The sequence below is a fragment of the Pimephales promelas genome, chromosome 11, assembly GCF_988280905.1.
Source record: "Pimephales promelas chromosome 11, fPimPro1.hap1.1, whole genome shotgun sequence".
NCBI lineage: Eukaryota > Metazoa > Chordata > Actinopteri > Cypriniformes > Leuciscidae > Pimephales > Pimephales promelas.
The window spans coordinates 32225057-32250086 of NC_142779.1; the positions used below are offsets into that span (position 1 = coordinate 32225057).

The following is a 25030-nucleotide window of genomic DNA, read 5'->3' on the forward strand; positions in this document are numbered from 1 at the left end:
GTCCTGTAGGTCAGCGCATGTACAGCTTGACCCACAGTAAGCCTCGCCGACTGCAGTGGACGTGGCTCGGTCATGCAGAGCTTCAGTTCGGCTCCTGCACTCTCTACGTCTCCACGCTGCAGATGTACATCCTGCTGCAGTTCAACCAACACGAGGTATTCTTTCAAGATCAATGCATACCTGGGTGTTATATGAATCTTAATGTGAGCTATCTTGAGAGGTGTTCACTTCTTTGCCGTTCTGCAGGATGTGAGTGTGGAGATGCTGCAACAGGCCACGGGTCTCTCCCCTGCTATGCTGAGCCATGCCCTCAAACCTCTCACTGCAGAGGAAGGCGTTCTCACGCACACCGACTGTAGCCAGGACCCCATGAAAGGTGAGAATACCTCATTACAACAAAATGAGAAGTAGGGCTGGGCAAAAAAATCGATTTTTCGATTAATCGTTTTTTTAAATGTGTTCGATTCAAAATCGATTCTCAACGGCCACGAATCGATTTTTTCCATATAAAGGGCTCGCGGACGCAGTGCTGCATCTTCTCGTCTCTCTGCACTAGGCAAGCGCCAAGCGCTGCAGCTGTCGATACACACACGCGTTTAGGAGTCAGGACATGACGGAATATTCACTTAACAATCGGGCCAGCATTGCATCGTAACCTATGATCGTAACTAACGTTTATCATTTTCACGTCTTTTTAAGTTTTACAAGCAATGTTAAACTATCCCGTGCTCGCGCACTCTCAGAGATGTCTTTCACTGCGTGCACAGTAACGTTACAGCCTAAATCTGCCTCACAAACAGCTTGCCAGAAACAAAAGTTTTATCCCGGGATTATATCACTTTAACAGTTAAAACACGCGACATTATGTCAAAACTCTGGTCTTGGTGAGTAACCTCGTAAAGACAGTCGGTAATGTCTTAAATTAGCATTAAACGCGTGTGACAGAAAGTTAATGAAACAGTAATGGATTCGCGCACTAGTTCTTAAAGTGAACGCAGCCATTTGTGTCAGTCATTAATTCTGTTGTCATAACAGAATATAGTATTAATTGTAAGTAATCAGAATTAATAGCCTTTGTATTTAATTCAGTCTGGACTAAAAAGACTATCCAGTGTTATTTTACATTGGATTACTTTAGTCAGTTTCTGTAGTATTTCTGACATACCCAAAAAACTACCCCAAAATGTCTCTTAATTTGTGTCTTTATTCTATTGTATTTATTTGTGCTACTTTTTTCAATTTAATTCAAAGATTGAAATCAAGCTTCCATACATAAACTCTTAAAACAAAAAATTACATTACCATTTAGGTAAGATCAATGTAAAAAAAATATGTCTAAATATTTATATATTTATTTATCTATATCTATCTTAAACGTAAAATAACATGATACTGTTTGATCAAGCTGTGCAACTCTTTTTTTGTATATTGCATCAAAATCCTGTTTATTCTTTGTATGCATTTAGTGTACCTAAAATAAAAAGAGTTTTATATACAGGTTTATGGCTCTTAATTTCCTTGTATTAATTAACCACTTATGTCCTGTTCTTTTTTATAAATATAGGATTTATATTACATCTTCATTATAGTCGAATCGAGAATCAAATCAGGAATCGAAATCGAAAATCGAATCGAGAATCGAAATCGAATCGAGAATCGAATCGAACTGAGAGCTTGTGAATCGAAATCGAATCGAAATTGAAATGTGAATCGATACCCAGCCCTAATGAGAAGCCACATCACATAAAACTTTTTTGCTTGGGATACATTATAGGAAGTATTTTAGGAATCTTAAGCCCCTTTCAAGCAGAAAAATACTCTGATAATGTGTTATTTGATTTTGTTTCATTGACACTGCCAGTGATTATCTGGAATCTGTGCGTGCGTTCATACACATCCTGTAGAAACGTGACATTAGGATGTGACGTGTGATGTCTCTGCATAAGGACATATTGCAGGTTAGAGGACCCAACGAGTCAATGCATAGAAAAACAATGTAGGAACTAGATTTTCTTTAAAATATACTTATAAATGCTCTACAGAAGCTTCTGGAGTCGTTTTTGTGAGAAAATGTTACTTCCGCATCTGAAAATAGGCGTGGCGGACGTGACTCAACAAGCGGACAGACAACAGGAAAACAATGGATCGCAAAGACATTTCGGACGCTGGGGAAATACTCGTATGACTGATCAAGATATACACGTTCACTAACGATATACACTGTGCTCGCAATATTGTACAGATTATTATGATCCTATAACTTCTTTGAAGGACATATTTAATGAGATTGTGCCTGAAAAGGTTCTGTTTTTTTATCATATGTTAATTTAAAAAAATATATTGTATAATATGACTTCTTGGTTATATTTTTGTTGTATTTATATGATGTTTGTATTTTTGTAAATGAATTTTTGCCATGAAAATAGCTCTGACTGCTGAAATGGCATGAAATAAAATAATCTGAATATAATCCTATAACAGGCCAGCAGACATTAGTATGTTTAGGGTACGGTAGATTTATACTATTAAATGTTCAGAAAAAGAAATCAAGAGACATTTAGAATATATAAAAATTTGCGATTAATTGCGAGTTAACTATGACATTAATGCGAATAAACGCGATTAAACATTTTAATAGTTTGACAGCACTAATTTTTACATAAAAAAATTGTCATTTATAAATAAAAGACACACAGACATGTTTGCGTTCAAAAAGAAAGCACTCTAGTAATTTTATGGGTTCAACGCTCTGTTGAATGGGGTTATGTACACTTGCTAGTCAAAAGTTTAGAATTAATAATTTAAGGAATCTCTTATTCTTACCAAGGCTGCATTTATTTGATCAAAAATACAGTAAAAGGGTAATATAGTGAAATATTATTACGGTTTAAAATAACTGTTTTTATTTTAATTAATTTTAAAATGTAATTTGTTCCTGTGATGGCAAAATCAATTATAGCTGGGCTTCAAATCAGCATATTCGATTTTTATTTATTTATTTTTTTTATTATTATTTTTTTTAGGATCGTGATTCATGCGACACTGAAGACTGGAGTAATGATGCTAAAAATTCAACAGTATATATTAAAATAGACAAAAATGTAATTGTAATGTTACATAATCGTATTAATAATGCGGTTTTATTTTATTTTTGATCAAACAAGCAGTTTTGTTGAGCATTCGAGAATTTCAAAAATGTACCAATCTTTTGACGGGTAAGTTACTGTCAATTCATGTAAAAATCGGAAGGTCTGAACCACTGAATTGAGTCATTGAGTTCAGTGTATTTATTTCTGAATTATCAAAACAACACTTTTGAATCGAATTGAAAAAAAAAAACTTTGTGATGATCTTTTCAGGGGTCCTGAGGTTGAACAAGAAGTTGCTCTCGCAGAGCTCAGACAGAAACGGTTACCATTTCCTGCTTCCCAAGCAGACCTACCTGAATGTGGATGAAGATGCAGCGCTCACTCTAGAGAGGAAGAGGAACTACGTCTACTGTGTCATCGTACAGATCATGAAGAATGAGAAGGAGATGCATATTGACAATTTGGTGTTTAAGGTAAAGTATGGACCTGCAAAAGAGTCCCTGACCTATAAGCTGCCCTTTTAATAAAAATAAATAATCTGTTACAATACTCGCAAACCTGTTAATGTCATGTCCAGATCATAGTTCGTTCAAAAAAAGACATTAAATGCCACGAAAATGATGTCACAATACCATGTTCTAGGGCCCTATGATTTCCGTGATGCAGAAAGCGCGGAAGGAATTGCGAAATCCAGTCATATAAACTTAATCTACTGTATAATTATTATTATTGTAACTAATAAAAAGTTTGTCAGTCCACGTAATTCAAATCGCGATATAGATGAGTCTGTGAATATTAAACCACAAAAATACTATTTAAATATGAATCCTGCATGTTCTGCATCTCGTAAGTGAATGAATGGCACAGACGTGCGGTTTAATTTAAAACGACACACACTGAAGAGCGCGCCTCACTATACGAGGACGTGAATGCATGAACTTTATCTCGGAGAGACACTTCATCAGCATTTTACCATTTCATTTGTGAAAAACTATGAAAAGCTATCGTTATAGCATAAACAAAAAATTAAGCTGATTTCATAGGATGCTAATTTTCCTTCATATTACTATTATTACTGTAATGCAAAAAAATCTCATTACTCTAATGCAAAAAAATAATGATTTAAATTGAAAAGTATTTACATAATGATACCATTTGTTGTAGTGCTTTTGATGCTGATTTATGCATGAAATGAAAATGATCATTCAAATTTAATAATCTTTTATAATATTAGGGGTGTAACAATATATCGTGCCACAATATATCGCAATATAATACGTAGTTTTCAGAGTTTTAGTGTCAGTAGTACTACATTAATCTACTATATATAATGTTGATTATAATGTAAAGTAATGCAACGAGGGAATATGATAATGCCAAATGTCCTGATAATGCCAAATGTCTGTGTTACCTGACATTTAATTTAAATATATCTAGTCTCAGTATTTTCAGCTTCAGAATCATGAATATTGTTATTCTGGTGTCACCATTGTCCTTGAGTTTCAAGCACCAAGTCCAAACCTAATCATTTAAACCTACAATGTAATATCAAATTTAGCGTTTTAATCAACAGTGCATTTATTGTTAACCTTTTACCATGTGTCTTGGAGTATCGCAATAATATCGTATTGTGATATGTATCGAATCGTGACCTGAGGGTATCGTTACACCCCTAAAATATATAGTTATTTATTAGGGCTGGGTAATAAATATCGATTTCTCGATACTAATCGATTCTCATTTTTACGAACCGATATCGATTCTTAAATCTCAAGAATAGATTAGTCATCCTGTTTCATTTGAATGAATGAGACATTATATCGCGGCTGCGCGCATCCAACAAATCGTAAAAATCTTTGTCCTTTGTTACTATTGATATGAAACAAAGTCTCAATTTTCAAATTACGTCCATTTTCTTTAGAAATTCAAAAACATAAATAACGTTTTGGCGCTGTGGCGTGAGATCGCTCTAGAGAAGCAGCAGCGCTGATCTCTCTTCCGGCTTAATAATACCAGTTACAGCGTGAAATAAACATGAATGAGCATCTGAAAGTGTGTTGAAAGATAGAGTACAACTTATCGAAATCCGTATCATGTCACATTGATTCGCTCAATAAGTGTTTCAACCGTGGAAAGACGTCAGTTAAACAGCTTGTAATGTCATGTATCGTCATATTTACCTCAGAAAAACCACATAAACTTGTTATTAAGCTAGAAAAAATAACTCTAGAGAGGAGCGTTTTGCTAAATATATTTATACTAAATATATAAATATATGCTTGTATTGCTACTAAACAGTTCATTATTACCTTCATATTAGGCTAATGAAGCCCAGTAGGCTACAACTAGACTCCCATAGTTTACAGCATTAGTTAAGAAGAGATTTGATTAACTTGAGAAAATTTGCCATTTATTGTAACTGATATCCAAAATAATCAATATTGAATCGAATTGAATTGTGAAATTTGTGCCCTAATATTTATATGTATTTTTTTCTATTGATTTGATTAATTATGAACAAACGTGATGATTGAAAGATCTGACACGAGTAGCTGAAGATGAGAGTTTTTGTGCTCTTGCGTGTCCTTGTGCTGTTGCAGGTGTTGGACAGGTGTCAGAAGCAGGAGGCGGATCGCACTCGCTCCTCGGTTCGCTTCAGCTGCAGCACTACTGACGTGCTGTCCTGCATCATGCATGTCATCAACAAAGGCTACCTTCGACGCAACGAGGAAAGCCCGCACATCGTGGAGTTCGTGATGGAGGACCCGTCCACACCTAGAAAGGGCCAGGCGCAGTTCTCCTTTAAGATCGACGGGAAAAAAAGCTCCGCGAGCAGCGGCGGCGGCGGCAGCAGCAATGCCGACACCAGGTGTGCTGATGACCCTTAACCCTTGAACCCTAGACCCAGGGGCAAGAAAGGAGGCGAAGAACGTGGCTTTCATTGAAGTTTTTCCCCTCCCTTCTCAGGGCTTTTCTTTTTCTGAAACCAGAGATGCACTGATGCCAAACAGTTGCTCTCGTCCGGCGAGTAGCTTGTCTGTCCGGTTTCTTTTTTTTTATTTTGTAAGCTCTTTACATTTCTTGTGTGTGCTCCATTCCAAAACCTAGTGAGCTGCCTATCTAGATGCACGCGCTCAGGAAGATGTGCAGCATGAATAACAATGTTTTGTGGTTAACTAACATCAAACACTGTTGGAATCAGTTGTGTGTTGAGTGTCTCGTGCATTGGAGCCGATGCCCATGTAGAGCATCCAAATCATTCAAGAGGTTTTGTGTGCCATAGAGGGTAGACAGCAATGCAGCTCACTAGTTCTCAGATCAGTCTGTGTGTGTGTGTGTGTGAGGCTTTTCACTTTGGCACAGGAAGTGTTTTGCTGCTTGTCTTGACTTTATCTGTTTTGATCTGGTTTAACTTCTGCAGCCGCATTTACTATGACCTACGCAAGGACAGATATAGTCCATTCCTCATGGGTCAGTGCGAATATTGGCGTCGGCCAATGGAATGCCTTAAGAGATGCTCTTATTCTTATTTTAAATGGCACTAAGATTTGTGATCATCTATGGACTGAAATTCAGTCCTGTTTTAAATTGAAGGCAGCTCATTTCCTGCCTGTGCCGTAGTTGAAGGGTTAGTGCATTCAGTTATTTACCCATGAGACTTTCCTTCATCTTCGGAACATAAATGAAGATATTTTTTGTATTATATCTTAATCTCCCTCCATTGAAAGTTCATTCAACTAAAACATTCATGTGTTAAAAAGCAGTGTTGTAGTACTCGAGACTCGGACTCGTCTCGGACTCGGTCTCGAGACCATATTTTAATGGTCTTGGTCTTGTCATGGACTCGTGTGCATTTGGACTCGGAATTGACTCGTACTCGAACATTTTTTTTTTAGGACTCGGAATTATTCCCGAGTCCACTCGAGTTCAATTAAAAATATTTTTCATGATTATTAATGTATGTTAATCAAATATTTCTTTAAATTGATTGACACGCCCAGTGATTGGTGATTTTCTAGTGCGCAACTGCGCATGACAAATTGTAATAAAATTACCTTTAACACCACCTACTATGTGGCCTTTTTACCCTAAACTGATTATATTTTTTAAACTCTAAGTAAATTCAGTAAAAAAAAAAAGGATTTCCCTAAGTAAATAAAAGTAAATTAGGTAATCAACCCTCACTGGTCTCGGTCTCGACTCGGACTCGACCGTCTCTGGTCTCGGACTCGACTCTCTATGGACTCGGTCTTGACTCGGTCTCGACTCTCTCTGGTCTCGGTGTCGACTCGGACTCGAGTGAGGTGGTCTCGACTACAACACTGTTAAAAAGTTCATAAAAGGAATCGATATTAATTGAGTGGTTTAATCCAAGTCTTCTAAAGATTTAGGCTATTATTCACATATTAACATTGATCAATGCACATGCAATAGAGCACATTAACTATGGTACTTGAGTGACGTCATTCTAACCTCATTGGTTGTTGCGTGTCAAACAAGAGCGTTTGAGCTTCTGTTTACCATATTCAGTGTGCTCTGTGTGTTAAAGGATTCGTTCACTTTTTAAAAAAAAAACTTTTGCTGATAATTTACTCACCCCCATGTCATCCAAGATGTCCATGTCCTTCTTTTTCAGTCGAAAAGAAATGAACGTTTTTGATGAAAACATTCCAGGATTTTTTTCTCCATATAATGGACTTCATTGGGAACCAAATGGTTCAAGGTCCAAAAGACCGTTTCAGTGCAAACTGCAAACTGTTCAAAGGGATTTAAACGATTCCAGACGATGAATAAGGGTCTAGTGAAACGATCCGTCATTTCAAAAATAAATAAAAAAGTTTACGTTTTATAAGCACAAATGCTCGCCTTGCTCTGTTCTGTGATGCGCGTTCGTGACTCTCCTAGATAAGACCCTTATTCATCGTCTGAAATCGTTTAAAGCACTTTGCAGTTTGCACTGAAACTCTCATTTGGACCTTGAACCGTTTGGTTCCCATTGAAGTCCATTATATGGAGAAAATCCTGGAATGTTTTCATCAAAAACCCTAATTTCTTTTCGACTGAAGAAAGAAAGACATGGATATCTTGGATGACATGGGGCTGAGTAAATTATCAGCAATAGTTTTTTTAGAAGTGAACTACTCCTTTAATGTTTATATACCTGTATGTATAAAGGACTAAATTAAATCTGTTTTGAAGAGTAACAAAAGTCTAATGGCTTTGGAATAAAATCTGAGTAAATGATGACAGAACTTTTAGTTTTGGGTGAGCTAGCCGTAAAGGAGTCCGTCTCCTAGGGATTTGTTCTTTTTTTTTTGTCTACATTTTTTTTTAAATAAAAATCAAATACTTATGTTTCAGCACAGAATTTTAGCATAGATATGTTGAAAAGGGTGATTTAAGGTGATATTATGTTTAATACATAAAAAATAAAGATATTTTAAATTTTCAATCATGTTTGTTGCTCATTTATTCTATGTAAAAAATAATTAATCTTTTTATTTAGCTGTATGAATCAGTATTTTGTAATTCACACATTCATACTTATCTAAAATAGGTTTTTATCCCCAAATTTATTCAGGATGTGCCCATTTGAATACTTTTAAAGCTTATATTTCATACAAATTTTATGATTTTTATATCAATACAGAGAAATCATTCTGTTGGTACCTTATTAAAAACCGATGAACATCAAGTCTATATTTGATCAGGATAAATGTAGCTTTTATGTGTTAATGAGTATTATTGAGCGAGTCCACATGGAATAGCACTGTTCACAGAAATTGGAGGACTTGTGTCCGCTACCAATGGAAGTGTAGTGCTATAAATGTTTCCATGTCTAAATGTGGAAAGCTCTGCAGATTCTGTCTAGGCCTGTTGTTAAGAATCTAAATGCTCTTTCCTGAGAAACTCGTGTGTCTCAAGTCCATATAATGACGTTTTATATGTGTGTGTGCGTCTGTGTGCATGTCCCTCTGCAGCCTGGGAGGCCTGATAGATCCCCCGCAGCACCCGGAGGACGGCGTGCTGGAGGCGGTGCTGTTCTCCATGGGGCGCACTATGACTCAAGAGGAGGTGAAGCAGCTGATGCAGCGCACCGTCCAGCAGGTGGCGGGAACCCTCAGCCTGGATTTGGACCGGGCCGAGCATCTGCTCATACATTGCAAATGGAACGTGGACTTGTTGATCCAGCGCTACACTGACGACCCAGACGCCCTGGTCCTGGCTGCCGGCCTCAAGATCCGCAACCCCCAGCCGGCCCCGGGCCCTGTGGCCCAATGCCCCGTGTGCCTTTCCCAGTCCAAAGAGAGTGACCCCCCTCCTATGCTCTGCTGCATGCACTACTGCTGCAGGGTGAGTGTGCGATTAAAGCCTTCTCACAATACACTACTGGACAAAAGTTTGGGAGGAGTGCACATTTTTTTCTTTTTTTTGTTACAAAAGATTTCTTTATTACGGAAGCGTATTGCATTCGCTTGTGGGAACAAAAATCTACTCTGTTTTTCTGAATTATGAGTTTATTATGAGAGAATTTTTAATGGAAAAAAGTTTTTTCCATGTTTTTTTCTGAATGAATGACTTGATTATCTCAAATTATAACTCATTAATTCATAAAAACAGAGTGGAAAAAAATGTTTTTCAAGAAAAATATATAACTCGAGATAATTAACTCGTTAATTCAGAAAAGCAGAGCAAAACCTTTTTTCCATGAAACATTATCTCATAATTCTGAGATGATTAACTCGTTAATTCAGAAAAGCAGAGCAAAAACTTTTTTCCATGAAACATTATCTCATAATTCTGAGATGATTAACTCGTTAATTCAGAAAAACAGAGCAAAAACTTTTCCCATGAAAAATTATCTCATAATTCAGAGATAATTAACTTGTTAATTCAGAAAAGCAGAGCAAAAGCTTTTTCCATGAAAAATTATCTCATAATTCAGAGATAATTAACTTGCCAATTCAGAAAAGCAGAGCAAAAGCTTTTTCCATGAAAAATTATCTCATAATTCAGAGATGATTAACTCGTTAATTCAGAAAAACAGAGCAAAAACTTTCCCCATGTAAAATTATCTCATAATTCAGATATAATTAACTTGTTAATTCAGAAAAGCAGAGCAAAAGCTTTTTCCATGAAAAAGTATCTCGTAATTCTGAGGTAATTAACTCGTTAATTCAGAAAAACAGAGCAAAACCTTTCCCCATGAAAAATTATCTCATAATTCAGAGATAATTAACTTGGTAATTCAGAAAAGCAGAGCAAAAACTTTTTTCCAAGAAAAAATTATCTCGTAATTCTGAGATAATTAACTCGTTAATTCAGAAAAACAGAGCAAAAGCTTTTTTCCATTAAAAATGATCTCATAATTAACTTATAATTCAGGAAAACAGAGCAAAAACTTTTTCCATGAAAAATGATCTTGTAATTCTGAGATAATTAACTTGGTAATTCAGAAAAGCAGAGCAAAAACTTTTTTCCATGAAAAATTATCTCCTAATTCTGAGATAATTAACTCGTTAATTCAGAAAAACAGAGCAAAAGCTTTTTTCCATTAAAAATGATCTCATAATTAACTTATAATTCAGGAAAACAGAGCAAAAAGTTTTTCCATGAAAAATGATCTCCTAATTCTGAGATAATTAACTTGGTAATTCAGAAAAGCAGAGCAAAAACTTTTTCCATGAAAAATTATCTCGTAATTCTGAGATAATTAACTCTTTAATTCAGAAAAACGAATAGATTTTTTTTTCCAAGTGAATGCAATACACTTCCGTACTTTTTCAAATAAATGCTGCTTTAATTTTCTTTTCATGAAAAATAAAAAACAAAAGAATCACAGTATTACATTGCACAAATGTTTCCAACATTGATGATAATAAAAAATTATTCTTAAGTAGCAAAATAGCGTATTAGAATGATTTCTGAAGGATCATGTGACTGATGACTGCTGAAAATTCAACTTTGTATCAGGAATAAATTGCATTTTAAAATGTGTATATATATATATATATAATATATATATATATATATATATATATATTAAAAAAATGTAGTGGACGGTGCCAGTTTTTACGTCAGAACCCGAAAGTCTAATTCACTGCTGATTTAAATGCTTCTGAATTCGCATTTTCACTATGTGAGTGCGATATATGTTGTAGAACAAAACGTCAAAGTATATTCAATTTACCACAGTCTTTATTCTAGACATAAATCAAAAAAAGCATTATATAACCCCATAGGAAAACCTTGAAGGAACCAGTGGTGAATTAGTCTGGGTTCTGATGTCACCTGGGCCACTCTATTGTAATAATGTTTTAGAATATTATTGTTTTACCCCTTATTTTTGATCAAATAAATGCAGTCTTGTTAAGCATAAGTTTATAAACCATTCAACTCTTACCAACCTCAAACTTTTGAAAGACTTCCAGTGCCTGTATTTTATGCTATGATGAGCTATGATTTTCTAGATGCGTTTGATTTTGTTTACTGCAAGTGGATCACAAATATTTTAGTCAGTTTCTTGGAAGAAAAAGACATGTTCATGTGAACAAATTGAATTTTGTTATTTTTGGGGAGATATACCATATTCTGACGTTATGGTATAATGCATGGTAAATGCATGGTATGTGTATATATATATTATTCTGACATAATTACATTCAATATGTCAGCATAGCTCATGTGTATTGATCAATAACCTAATATCTTTTGCTACATGTGACACTATGCTGCACTGTGCGTTTACAGTTGTGTTGTCATGCCATTCCTCTGTCTCCCGTTAGTCGTGCTGGCAGGAGTACCTCAGTGCTCGTATCGAACAGAATCTGGTCATGAACTGCGACTGTCCCATCACAGACTGTCGGGCTCAGCCAACCTCGAAGTTCTTCCACAACATCCTCACTGATAAGGACACCATTGCCAAAGTATGTGCAGAGTACACTCTCTCGCGCACACACTCACTCACTCACAGTGTGTTGAGAGATCTGAGAATGAGTTTGTATGGTGTGTGTTCTCCTGCAGTATGAAAGTGCTCTTCTGCGAGGCTTCGTGGAGAGCTGCTCCAACCTGACCTGGTGTACCAACCCTCAGGGCTGTGACCAGATCCTGTGCAAGGAGAACATCGGCAGCGTGGGAACCTGCTCAAAGTGCTGCTGGTCTTCCTGTTTCAGCTGCAACTTCCCAGAGGTAATCTGCCTAACTAATGCTACAGTCTTGCTACTGATGTAGAGAGAAACTTGTTGAGAACATGAGCTGGTCATATTTCAACTGAAAATAAATACACTATACACTTCTATACACACCCTAGACACTACTGGTCAAAAGTTTGCATTTATTTGGTTTAAAAACAACAACAGTTAAACATATTAATATTGTTAAAATAAAAACTGTTTGCTATTTTTATTTATTGTAGAATGTATAATTGATTCCTCTCATCCAGTCTTCAGTGTCACATGATCCTTGTGCTGATTTGCTGCTCTATTACTATCATATACTATTTATATGTGTATACTATTTATATTTATATGAAATAGTATAGACATTTATAATATTGCAAAATATTTCTGTCACTTTTGATCTATTTAATTCATTCTTTATGAATATAAGTGTTCGTTTAATTCATTCTTGATGAATACAAGTGTTAATTTATGTATTTTTTTCCCCTTTTTATTGCACTTACTCTAAACCTTTGAATGGTAGTGTATCACAGTTTCCACAACTGTTTTCAACATTGATAATAATAATAAGAAATGTTTCTTGAGCAGCAAATCATTTATTAAGGATTTCTGAAGGATCGTGTGACACTGAAGACTGGAGTAATGATGATGGAAAATTAGCTTTAGATCAATAAATTACATTTTAAAATGTATTTAAATTGAAAACCTTAAATTCCAATACTATTTCACAGTATTTACAGTTGTTACCTTATTTTTGATCAAATAAATGTAGCCATTGTGAGCATAAAAGTTGAATTGTTCCAAACTTTTGACCATTAGTATTTTGGGTCCATTAAAGATGTTTTTCATTGCATTGCGACAATGAAGCTTAATTACAAATTGTTTTTAAATCATGGTAGTATTTGTTTTATTGGCTTTTAAGTTATGCTGATTTAAATAAGAAAACAAAATATTTTATTGTTTTGCACTCTTTTTGCTGTAATACAGTAAAAAAAAGAGTACATTTTGATTTTATGGCTTTTGCTGCCTGTGTAAAAGATCAGAGATATAAAGGCGAGTTGGTCTACAGAGCAACTCCAGTGTCTTTTCTTGACAATCGTGTTCAAATTATCATTTGATTTCTAATAATGAACATATCTTGTTAATTTCATCATTATCATTTTCAGTGCCATTTCCAACACAGTATAGCCCACATGAAAAATAAAATAATAGAACATAAAATAAAACAAATTTTAAAACATAAAATTAAACAAACCTAAACTTTGTTAGCCTTGTACTAATACTCATTAGCCTTGTTAATTACTAACCCAAAATAGTTATAATTTGAACAAGAACTGTCAGATTTTCATAATCCCCTAATAACTTCATAAATCTCCTGGTTTGTTGTTGTGCAGTGGTTTATCAGCTGCTTTTCCTTGAGCTGCTTTCACCTGAACATAAATGTTATATAGGAGAGAAGCTATTTCTTTACAAAATGTCATGTTCACACACACAACTCCATTGTTTAACCCCTTCCGTTCCCATAAATGGGTTTGCCAAACAATATCCAAAGCAAACTTTTTTTTTTTACAAATCATTTATCATAGTGGTTGAAGAAATGTTTCGGTAAACCTTTGGGTAAATCGCTTCTTTAATACAGCAGCCACATTTCCTCCAAACAGACTTCTCTGTGTCTTAATTAAAAGACTGCATGCTCTGTAAGGAGTCGGAGAAATCAAGGTCATCAATCAAGGGGGCGGTAAAACTCCTAAGCGGTGAGCAGCCGGTAACAAGTCGAAGGAGAATGTCCTCGTCTCAGTTCTCGCGCATGCGCCCATAAGGAAGTAATGGAATAGTCGAATAAAGTCGTTATTTATGTTTTTTTTTTTGCACAAAAAGTAGTCTCGTCGCTTGATAAACTTATAATTGAGCCGCTGTAGGCACATGGAATATTTAAACCTTTTCTTTAATGACTTTATGGGCCGTCAAGAGCCAGTCCCTTAGGCAGTCTATCTAGGACTGATCCAGCTCTCAGATTCAATCAAAAATATCTTTATTTGTGTTCCAAAGATGAACGAAGGTCTTACGGGGTTGGTACAGCATGGGGGTGAGTAATTAATGACTTAATTTTCATTTTTGGGTGAACTAACCCCTTAATATAGTAACACTAACTGGAACCAGTTTGGCTGGAATGGTGAAATGCTTTCAAGTAATTCACAAATCTTTTTCCAGCACTTCAAAATTCAAACATTATCTAAATAAAATTTGAAGGATGAACAAATAATGTTTTGGTCATCACATTAAAAATAACATTTAAATAAATATATATTTAAATGTTATTTTTAATGTGATGACCAAAACATTATTTGTTCATCCTTCAAAGATGACCCCCATTTATAAACCTGAAAGTTTCAAGATCTAGGAAAACTCGCACTTATTTAAAAATAGATTTTCTTTAAACAAATAGGAAATTTCTCTGGCATTTCTTTCTTTTTGCTGTATCGAAAACGTACCGAACCGTGACTTCAAAACCGAGGTACGTACCGAACCGTGATTTTTGTGTACCGCAGGGATTAAAGTTCTCCGTCGCTACGACGGATTTCCGTTAATTGCAGCGAGTCTATGACGGATATCCGTCAATTGCAGGATTCCCGTCTGTCCTTATGTCTTAATTAACTTTTCATAATTTTAAGGCCGTAAATAGGCTTTCATTTCGCAAACAGTGTGATAAATGTCTTAATTTTAGTTTAAATAGGTCTTAAATTAAGGAAAGATGATGCGTATTCACCCTGCTGAGGGGGGATGTGATAAAGCCTGGAGTGGAGCGAAAGCACGTTCTCTTTCCACTCTAAGCATTCTGTAATCACTTTGCTCATGGTCCACTCCGGTTTTTCAATTCCCGCTCACGGAAAAACTGCTCCCTGTTCACTCAATCTTGTCAGGCGAGGCTACAGCTCGGTCCATGATAGAAAACCGAACGTCGTTTCTCAATATCAAGTACGCAAACTTCGGACTCGCGTCCTTGGTAGTTCGGACTTGCCAAGTTCGACTCGGGAGAACAAACTTCCGAGGACGCTGCTAACAGCGCGTTCTTGATCGCGTCACTCAGCACGCGGCTACTCCGGTTATCAACTCTGCCTTTTTTCATCAACACCACTCTGCCTCTTTTCATTTATAAATGAACATAATTATTATCATAAACATATAAATGGCCACACAAATGTGGTTCAGGCAACGCACATTGATCATCATATATTTATAACAACACGAAATATAGCTAAAACACAAACCTGCTTCTTTTTGTTTTCATTTTAAAAATATGAAACATTATTTATCATTAAAACTGACATTTAACAAACAGACAGGATTGTATCGTTTTATTGTATTATGCGTACACATACAGTGAAGAGAATGCATAGTAATATAATATTTTATATATTTTAGAATATATAAAATTACACAACCATGTCTCTTTTTTGTTAAATGTCAGTTTTAATGCTAATATCCCGTTCAAAAGTATAAGTAGCCTAATAGGTAGGCTATAATAAGCTATACAATGAGAAATAAAGCAAACGATTCAGTTAAACATAAGTCAGCTCTCTAATAGGCTACAAAGTTAAAGTTAAATAGCCTACATGCATAATAAAGTTATAAAACTTCACTTTGCCCTCAGCCAAAACGATTTGCCATGGCACAAACTATATATTAATATAGTTTAGCATTGTTTGGTCTCATAAGATAAATAAAAACATGCACTGAAAAGTTATGTATATGGTTGATTATTTGTCAAGATAAGTAATTGTTTTTCATAGATTAAAATAGCTTTTAAATTACGCAAACTGGCAGTAGATCGGTTTTAAACATCTCCCCTTAAAACGCTATTGGTCTCGACTATTTAAATAAAGTGACAGGAATATGACTTGGCCTGAAAAAAATTTCAGTCAGAAGAATTTTTTTCACTTTAATCCCTGGTATCGTTACACCCCTAGTCAATAGCAGTCAAACAACAGTGATATTATTCCACAGTCAGTGCTTTCAGGGGATGCTCTACAATAGCATAATTTGGAATAAAGGTTTGACAATAGGAACACATCCCCAACAATGAGAGCATCATTTGTTTAGTTCCCTCTAATAGCTTGCACCCTTTTGTCAGATAGGGGCTTGCTTTGTGGTGTTACGACATGACCTAAGAAGGTCACTTCCTGTTTCACAAATTACATTTTTGACATACTGACCTTGTGGCCCTCTCTCGCCAAATGCTTCAAGAGAGTCACACTGTCAGTCACATGTTTGTTCATCACATGCACAAATGAAAAGATCCTCAACATTTGTAACGGAGTTGTGCCTGGGATCAGAGTCAGTGATTCAAGACTTCGCCTTTATGTATGTTCCTCATTGTAAATTGTTGGTGATTCACAATAACCTTCAATCTTGCAATAACACAATCTTGTAAAGGTATATGCCTCGCCATTGAAATTAAATGCAAACCAAAACTGGCATACTGAAAAATGCATTCGCCAAATCCATTTCGGAGACCCATGATGCATTCTGTGGACTTTGGGACAGAATGGTATAAGGGTTTGTCGCATTTGAAGTTATGTACTCCAATATTGTAATCCAATAAACCTATGCTGTGAAACAAGAGACTTCAGTTCATCACGCTTTCTCGTATGATGGTAGCACAAAGAGGACAGCACAGTTCATCACATGTCATCAGCACAAGATTATCTCATGATTTTTCTTCTTAATTACAAATATGTGAGAGCTTTCAATTTTCTTATATGCCTCTACACACATAGTTAAATTTGACTATAATAGTAGAATAATGTTTTAACATAAATGGCTATATTCACTTTGATTATATGATTAATTAATTTATATTAGGTTTAATAAAAAATCTTCCAGGGTGAATAATGGAAATTAAGAGGAGGTTACATGAGTATTGTGAGATACACCTAATAAGCTTTAAAAGTAAGCCTTGGTTTTCTGAAATAAGTGCGATTAACACCGGTGCTTGTGCTGTGTAATCATGCCTCAATCTCTCTCATTCAACCATCAGGCGCACTACCCAGCCAGCTGCAGTCACATGTCCCAATGGATGGATGATGGAGGCTATTATGAGGGAATGAGTATGGAAGCACAGAGTAAACATCTGGCCAAACTTATATCCAAACGATGCCCCAGCTGCCAGGCTCAGATTGAGAAGAATGAGGGATGCCTACAGTGAGTGTACATCCACTAATCCGTTTCATCACGACCGCTGCAGAATGCTTAACGATGTCCAATTGCTTTGTTTACTTTTTGAACTAAACTGCTTTTCGTTATTCCTTTTAAATTTTTTTTTTTTGTTGTTGTTTATTATGAAATCGTCAAATCAGAGAATTAGGGATGCACCGATATTCAGATTTTGGTCGATGCCGATAAGTCTTTATATTTAAAAGCTGATAACCGATATATTGGCTGATAAATCTAAGCGCAATTTGTTTATATAATTTTTGAGAGCGTTACTATGAAAACAAAAGCCTCACCATTAAAAATCCATGTCCTAAGTACATAATTCTAATGATGTTCTATATATAATTTTATGTAGCCTGTATGACAGATTTACGATGCACTAACCTTTACTTTCCTTGGATTTCAAAAATGAAAAGTGATTTCAATCATATTTCAAGCCAATCAAAATAATCATGGTGAACAGTGTTGCACATCTGAAGTCCCTCAGCTGGAGGAAAAATCCAATTATTTATTGGTTTTAATATATCGGCCAAGTTTTTTTTTATCGGGCCGATAAGGATAACATTAAAAATGAACAAATATCGTCTGAGGGTGTTGATCAGTCCTTCCAGAAAAACGTAGAGTTTTTTTTTTTTTTTTTGATTGTTACGGGGGAAAATCCTTCATTATGCGGCCCATTTTCTTTAAAAAATGCGATGTAATATACGGGATATTTATGCAATTTTATGCAATGCAATTGCGGGAACTTGCAAAAATTCCCAAATTCCCTTTGACTGGGACCAGAAACTGTCTGGTTATTGATATTCTTCTAAATATCAGAAAATCAGCTGAATGGATTCGAAAACGGTTAAACTCAACTGTTTAACTCTGGGTGATTTGGACAATTGAGCCTATTTCCAAAAAAAGTGGAGTATCCCTTTAATAAAAATATCAAACTTACAAAACATTTATGAGTCAAGTAAGTTCTGTGTGCTCCTGTTTTACAGCTTTTCGATGATGTTCACGTCGCGCAAGTACGTCACTTCATAAACGTTCCCATGGCAACAGGGGGAATCGGCTGCTATTGTGTGAAGCAAACTTTTTTGCAATGAAAATGCGAGGATTATGAAATCATGCAAGCCCTGCATATTTTGCACGGAAATGGCCTGTTTATGTGGCGAAAGTGTGGTGCATTTGAAAAAATGCCCCCGCATAAATATGCAGACTTATGCATGCGATCCCATAATCACGTTTTTCCGGAGGTATTGACTGATATAGTGGCCGATATATCGTGCATCCTTACTTAGAATGTGTATTATCTCGTTTTTGTTTTAAATTGAAGAACTATGCAACAGTTAACTTCAATACTGAATTTCTACCTTCTATCTCTCTCCATGTAGTATGACATGTGCCAAATGTAATCATGGGTTTTGCTGGAGATGTCTGAAGCCATGGAAACCAACACATAAAGATTATTATAACTGCTCAGCCATGGTAAGGATCTTCTAAAGACTGATTGCAATATGATCTTGTCGATGTACCTGTGAAATAAGGTTGCAGCTAAACCAGTCTTGTCCCTCTGGGTTAAAATGCTTAGGGCTGGGTGAAACATTATGTAAGGGATAATGTACATCCAGCCAGTGTTTCTCTCAAAATAACCCCCGACAGGGTGATGAGGACTTAATCAGCCTGCCCTGAAGGGGGTCATTCTGCAATAACAAACGGCTGGATGTACATCACGGGTACTTGCCACATAAGTAAATAATTAGATCTGGGTAAAGTTTAAATGTTTTATCAGGTCTTTAAATGCAAAGCTTTCATGGAGAGAGCAGTTGCAGCGGCAAGTTCAAACTAGACGGACATTTAAGAGATACGGTATACAGTCACACCACTTATTACACAGCATTTCGCCACATAAATAATTATGGGGATAAGATGTATTGATTTCAGATTATACTGTTTTAAATTCATACCTGTTGGTATCTCATAATCCAACAGTGTACAAAACAGTAGTCACAAAATGGCAGCAGCGCGTTTGCATGAAACGGGAGAGCGAGTCCACAATACTGGATGTCATAATTAAATAATTGTACCTAAAAAATATTGATTAGACTGAGTTAATACTTTATTAGCTCACCAAATACATATGTTTGCATGTAATACATACGTTATCTGGGAATAACTTACCGCTGGATGTCGCTATTGACCAATCAGAATCAAGTATTCTACAGAGCCATGTAAAAATTATATATATACACTTGAAACATATTTTTTTAATATATAAATGAATAAAATTGTTTTAAGTATATATATATATATATATATATATATATATATATATATATATATATATACACACTATAATGTTTCACTGTTTTCTTCCGTGGCTTAAAAGGGTGATAATATTAGAGAATTAATAAACTAATATTAGAGAATTAATAATTGCAACCAAAAATGGAGTAGATTTAAAGTGTTTTTACCTGATTTGAACCTAGCAGATTTATTTTTTCAAAAATGTTGACATAAATGACATACACACAAGTACTGTACTACATCCATTACTAAATGATTCTGCAGTTTTAATGAATGATTCAACCAATGATTCAGTGTCTTACTCCTAAAGAGGTACTTTATTCCTGAATGAATTAACGGTATTTATTCCAGAATGACTCGATGACTTGTTCATTTAATTTCACCTACTGGTCGTTTTACTTATTTATATTTCCATTTCATATAAATGTGAAAACATTTCCATATTAAATAAAACAAAACCCCATTAAAGGAATAGTTTAAATTGGAAAAAGAAATATCTGTCATTTAACTTAGCAATTCAGACAATTCAGATGCAACTTCAAAACAATTATGGCCATTGACTGACCTGACAACATCTCATCTGACTGCAGATAGTGAATCAGGACAACACGCTTTTCTCAGGCACTCTAAACTGCGTCTGACGAAAGGCTTTCAAAAGTGCATCTTGCATCAGAAAAGCATTTACAATTGCGTTTTCTGACGTTATTTCTTTTTTGGCTACACGACTTCTTGCTTTAAACCAGTGTTTCTCAATTGTTGCAAGTCAATAAATTACAGTTTAAATAATCAAGTAGTTTCCCACAATTTTATTCACTAAATGAACACATATATTTATATTTATCCACCTATATTTATTTTAAATAAACGCATGCAAAAGGCCACACAAGACTTCTGTAAACATTTAGATTTCTGAACTAGTTTTAGGCAGATTCATTAAAGATTGCTGTAACTGATTTGGTATATGGTTGGTAAGTTTGATTATGCAAATATTTAAAATCAGTATCTCTGATTTTCACAAAACACTTAACATTCAGACTTCTTGCCTTAAAGTTGTCTATATCTCTTAATATGCAATCACAGGTGAGTAAAGCTGCAAGGCAAGAGAAGAAGTTCCAGGACTACAATGAGAGATGCACGTTTCATAACCAAGCCAAGGTTTGTTAGAGCCGTTCGTCACATTCATTACGAACTTCGGAAATTCTGTACAAGTTGAGTATGTAAGTATCTGTCTAATGCTTTCTGCAGGACTTTGCAATCAACCTGGAGAACAAGGTGTTTTCCATAAATGAAGCTTTACAGATGAAGTCTTTGACGTTTGTGATCGACGCCTGTAAGATTCTTGCTCAAGCTCGAAAGGTGAGAATCTTAATTATTGCGTTGTTTTTTTGTTTTGTTTTTCTCAAGTCTTTTCAGTTGTTTTCTTTATCCTCATGGTTGTATTTGTGTAATCCGTCTCGTAGGTGCTGGCGTACTCGTGTGTGTACAGCTATTACAACCAGGACACTGAGAAGATGGATGTGATGGAGCAGCAGACGGAAGCTCTGGACCTTCATACTAACGCCCTGCAGATCCTGCTTGGTGAGTGTTAGGGCAAAGATAACTCTGCCAATCAGAAACCATTCTCTTTTGGGAAAGATAAATATAAAAAAATATAAAAAATAAAAACAGTAGAATTAGTGCTGGGAGTCGATTAATCGCATCCAAAATAAAGGTTTCTGTTTATATGTGTGGACTGTGTGTTATATATTTAAGAAATATTTGAATGTATACACTGTGTAAACTGAAATGGATTCCCCCTGAACCTAACTATCCTACCAATAATACTTGGTCTAGTCGGCCAAGTCTTACGCTTATACGCTAGTGCGCCTCCACATCAACGCCGACTGGGTGCTAATAATTCTAACTTATTCTTGCTGCGCAGCTTAAATGACAGACAGATTCCAGTAAATGTCCTTCAGATGCTCTTTATTTCAGCTGGGAGTTCTCCAGCAATCCTCAGAGAATCTCCACTTCAAAAAAGAAGTTTTATATGATAATGCCAGACTCATCATGACTGATCACTGATCATGTGACACTATCAGTATGATTGGTTACATTGTTTAAAGCCAACCCCATCCCCCCATCCTTTGTTAGTGACGTCAGCAGAAATATCCTATATCCTCAAAAACAGTGTGTAAGGGGTTAACATTTCAATCACGTCTTAATACAGTAAAAGAACAGAACGTTCATTTCCAAAGTTACATTGACCAAGGTTACATGAAGTCAGAAGTTTGTTAGATGGTTAGCTCATATTGAAAGTTTGTCTCATGGCTACATCCTAAATAAAAGGAACTAAGATTTATCTTGTTTTATTGTTAGATCTAGAATGGAAAGTTTGTCATCTTGAAACAAAAAAGTGGAAGTATCATAGATTTTTTTTTACATGATGGAAATATAAAATCAGAAATTTATGCTTAGTTAACATAATTAATCTTATCTATTCAAATTTCTACGACAAAACACACACTTTTATTTTGGATGCGATTAATCGTTGCCCTGCACTAATTAGAATGCAACACAGACCACACACTTTTTTTTTTCAGATTTGATAATAACTATTATTATTATTTCAATTCTAATTATAACAATGAAGACCTAAATAGATTACTGATTGTAGTAGTTGTTTTGTACTGTAAAATTAATTTATATTTTAATAATTCTAATTTTATTTTCACTACAAGTTGCAATATTAATATTAATGTCTATTCGTGCTTCACTTTTACACGTTCAAATCCTTGAGTTTTAGATATTCAAAATGCTTTTGTTTTGCCGAAACACTTATGAAATAATGTAAACTTCTGTCCACAAAAAAATGTCGAAAATAATACGTGTGTAAATTAAGTAAATCCAAAGCCATGCATGTGCTGTGAATATAGCAGATTATTTGAATTTAGTTTTTCATTAAAGGGTTAGTTCACCCAAAAGTGAAAATGATGTCATTAATGACTCTCTCTCATGTCGCCCCAAGCCCGTAAGACCTCCGTTCATCCACAGTTTAAGATATTTTAGATTAAAGGCCCTTTCACACCGGACGCGTAACGGAAAAGCGAATAGTTCGCGTGAGAATAGTTTGCATCAAAACCATTCACATAAGCCGCGACGCGAATTTGCGACGTTCAGAGCTTCAACATTCCAAAACATTCGCGCCGAGGGTGAACACCTGGCTATTCAACGCATTCTCATCCCAAGGCGTCATTAATGACGCTTTTGCCAAAGCAGACCTGATTTTGCAGGACACTAGGGAGAAAACGTACTATAGGTGAATAAATAAGGAGTTCAGATGCAAAAGCCTCTAAATGCCATTTGAAATTTTCTTCTTTAATGATGATTTTTATCAAACTTGTATATTTAAGTTCAGTAATTTCACTTAAATAACAATTAATAGGTAATTATCCTTGGCATTTAAGTGAAATTACTGAACTTAAATATACAAGCTTGATAAAAATCATCATTAAAGAAGAAAATTTCAAATGGCACTTAGAGGCTTTTGCATCTGAACTCTTCAAATATAGATTTTAAATTAGATGTCTTTTTGCAGTGATGTTAACATGGTGCTTTAAATTGTTAATAGGCTTTATATATATTTAAAAAAAAACAATCACTAAAAAGCTCATTTCCAAATAAGCACATAAGTCCATTAGGAAAGATTGATCGAATCCGGTAAGAACGCATTCATTTTTGGTGCATCTTGAATTTATATTGTTTGTCTGATCTGGCAGCTTCGATAGGGCCTTCTCGTTACTTATGGACATGTCAGTAACTACTGGCAGGTGTAGCTCACTTTCAGTTCGCTTTTTAAAAGAGGTCCACAGTTGCACGGTTCCTTTCCACGCAGCATTCATCAAAGCAAACACCCTCTCCACGAAGAGTTCGTTTGTGATGGCTCCAGTGATGTCTGTGCCTCAAAAGTAACCGCAATTTCTATGTTTTCTTATTACATTTTTTTATTTTTGAATTGTAATTTAAAGTCCCCGTGAACCGGAAGTTGCAAATGACTTTTCTCCAGTGTTGTGACGTATTTCAGAGAGAAACGGAATACTAAATGAGGCAAAATAGTGGGCGTGGCTTTTTTTTCCAACTAGCACCTGATTGGATCTAGAAAAATGGGTGTTTTCATTCTGAAATGGAGGATGACGCAAGTTTACACACGCTGTCAATTAATGCTCGCTCGGCGCTCGCAAACACACAGCAGCTGTCAGTTGGAGGGGCGTGGTTATGGATGTTAAGGAGACACCCAAACCGTAAAACCTACGTCATCGGGCAAGGTCCTCCAATGCATAGGGGAGGGGCATTTTCAAAATTTGATTAAAGATTATGAAGCCAAAACATTTTTTTTGTGTGGATTGACTTGCATGTATGAATTGCTCACCACAAAACGATCAATTTAGGCAAACAAAGTAAGTATGGTCAATTTTGATTTCATGGGGACTTTAAAGGACGATTAAATAAAAGGATGCAGTTTGTTTCCTTGTATATGATTGGCTGAAACTTTTTCTTTCACCTCAAAAGTACAAAAAAATCGACATCGAAGTGAAATAAATAAGTCGTTTTTTTTTCGCCGCAGCACATTCGCGTTCAGTGTGGAAGCACTCATTACAAAACAGCTGATCAAAAAATAAAACCATCGCGTGAATTATTCGTGCGTCAAAATCGCGTCCAGTGTGAAAGGACCTTTAGTCTGAGGGCTTTCTGTCCCTCCATTGAACATGTATGTATGGTATACTGTCCTTGTCCAGAAAGGAAATAAAGACGTCATCAAAGTAGTCCATGTGACATCAGTGGGTTAGTTAGAGTGTTTTGAAGCATCGGAAATACATTTTGGTCCAAAAACTACGACTTTATTCAACATTGTAATGATTGTATTGTCTTCGGTTCTGCTGTGGATCCGCGTTCAGTGACGCTGCTGATGTCTGTCTGGTGCGGCTGAGCTTCGGTTACAGTCTGAAGGAGACGCACGCTGTACAAAACAATCTTCACAAACATATCTAAGGATTTCCACACAGAGGAAGTCTTGCATTTTTTTTGCCCAGCCATATTTATTTGAACCCAAACACACGGACGCACCAGACACACGTCAGCGTCACTGAACAACAGAACCGAAGACAATACAATGCTGAATAAAGTCGTAGTTTTTGGACCAAAATGTATTTCCGATGCTTCAAAACACTCTAACTAACCCACTGATGTCACATGGACTGCTTTGATGACGTCTTTATT

At 35.6% G+C, this 25030-nt stretch overlaps 1 protein-coding gene across 6 annotated transcripts in view; it reads left to right on the forward strand.

The window, feature by feature from the left end:
* Positions 1–25030, forward strand: part of cul9 (cullin 9) — a 71901-nt gene that overhangs the window by 43292 nt on the left and 3579 nt on the right. For all 6 annotated transcript variants that reach the window (XM_089117295.1, XM_089117296.1, XM_039690554.2 and 3 more), the window contains 12 exons: positions 10–155; positions 247–376; positions 3360–3562; positions 5690–5958; positions 9071–9443; positions 11876–12016; positions 12114–12278; positions 17307–17470; positions 18862–18955; positions 20855–20929; positions 21020–21130; positions 21235–21352. In XM_089117295.1, coding sequence (XP_088973421.1) covers positions 10–155; positions 247–376; positions 3360–3562; positions 5690–5958; positions 9071–9443; positions 11876–12016; positions 12114–12278; positions 17307–17470; positions 18862–18955; positions 20855–20929; positions 21020–21130; positions 21235–21352 — 1989 coding nt within the window. The remainder of the gene's footprint in view (positions 1–9; positions 156–246; positions 377–3359; positions 3563–5689; positions 5959–9070; positions 9444–11875; positions 12017–12113; positions 12279–17306; positions 17471–18861; positions 18956–20854; positions 20930–21019; positions 21131–21234; positions 21353–25030) is intronic.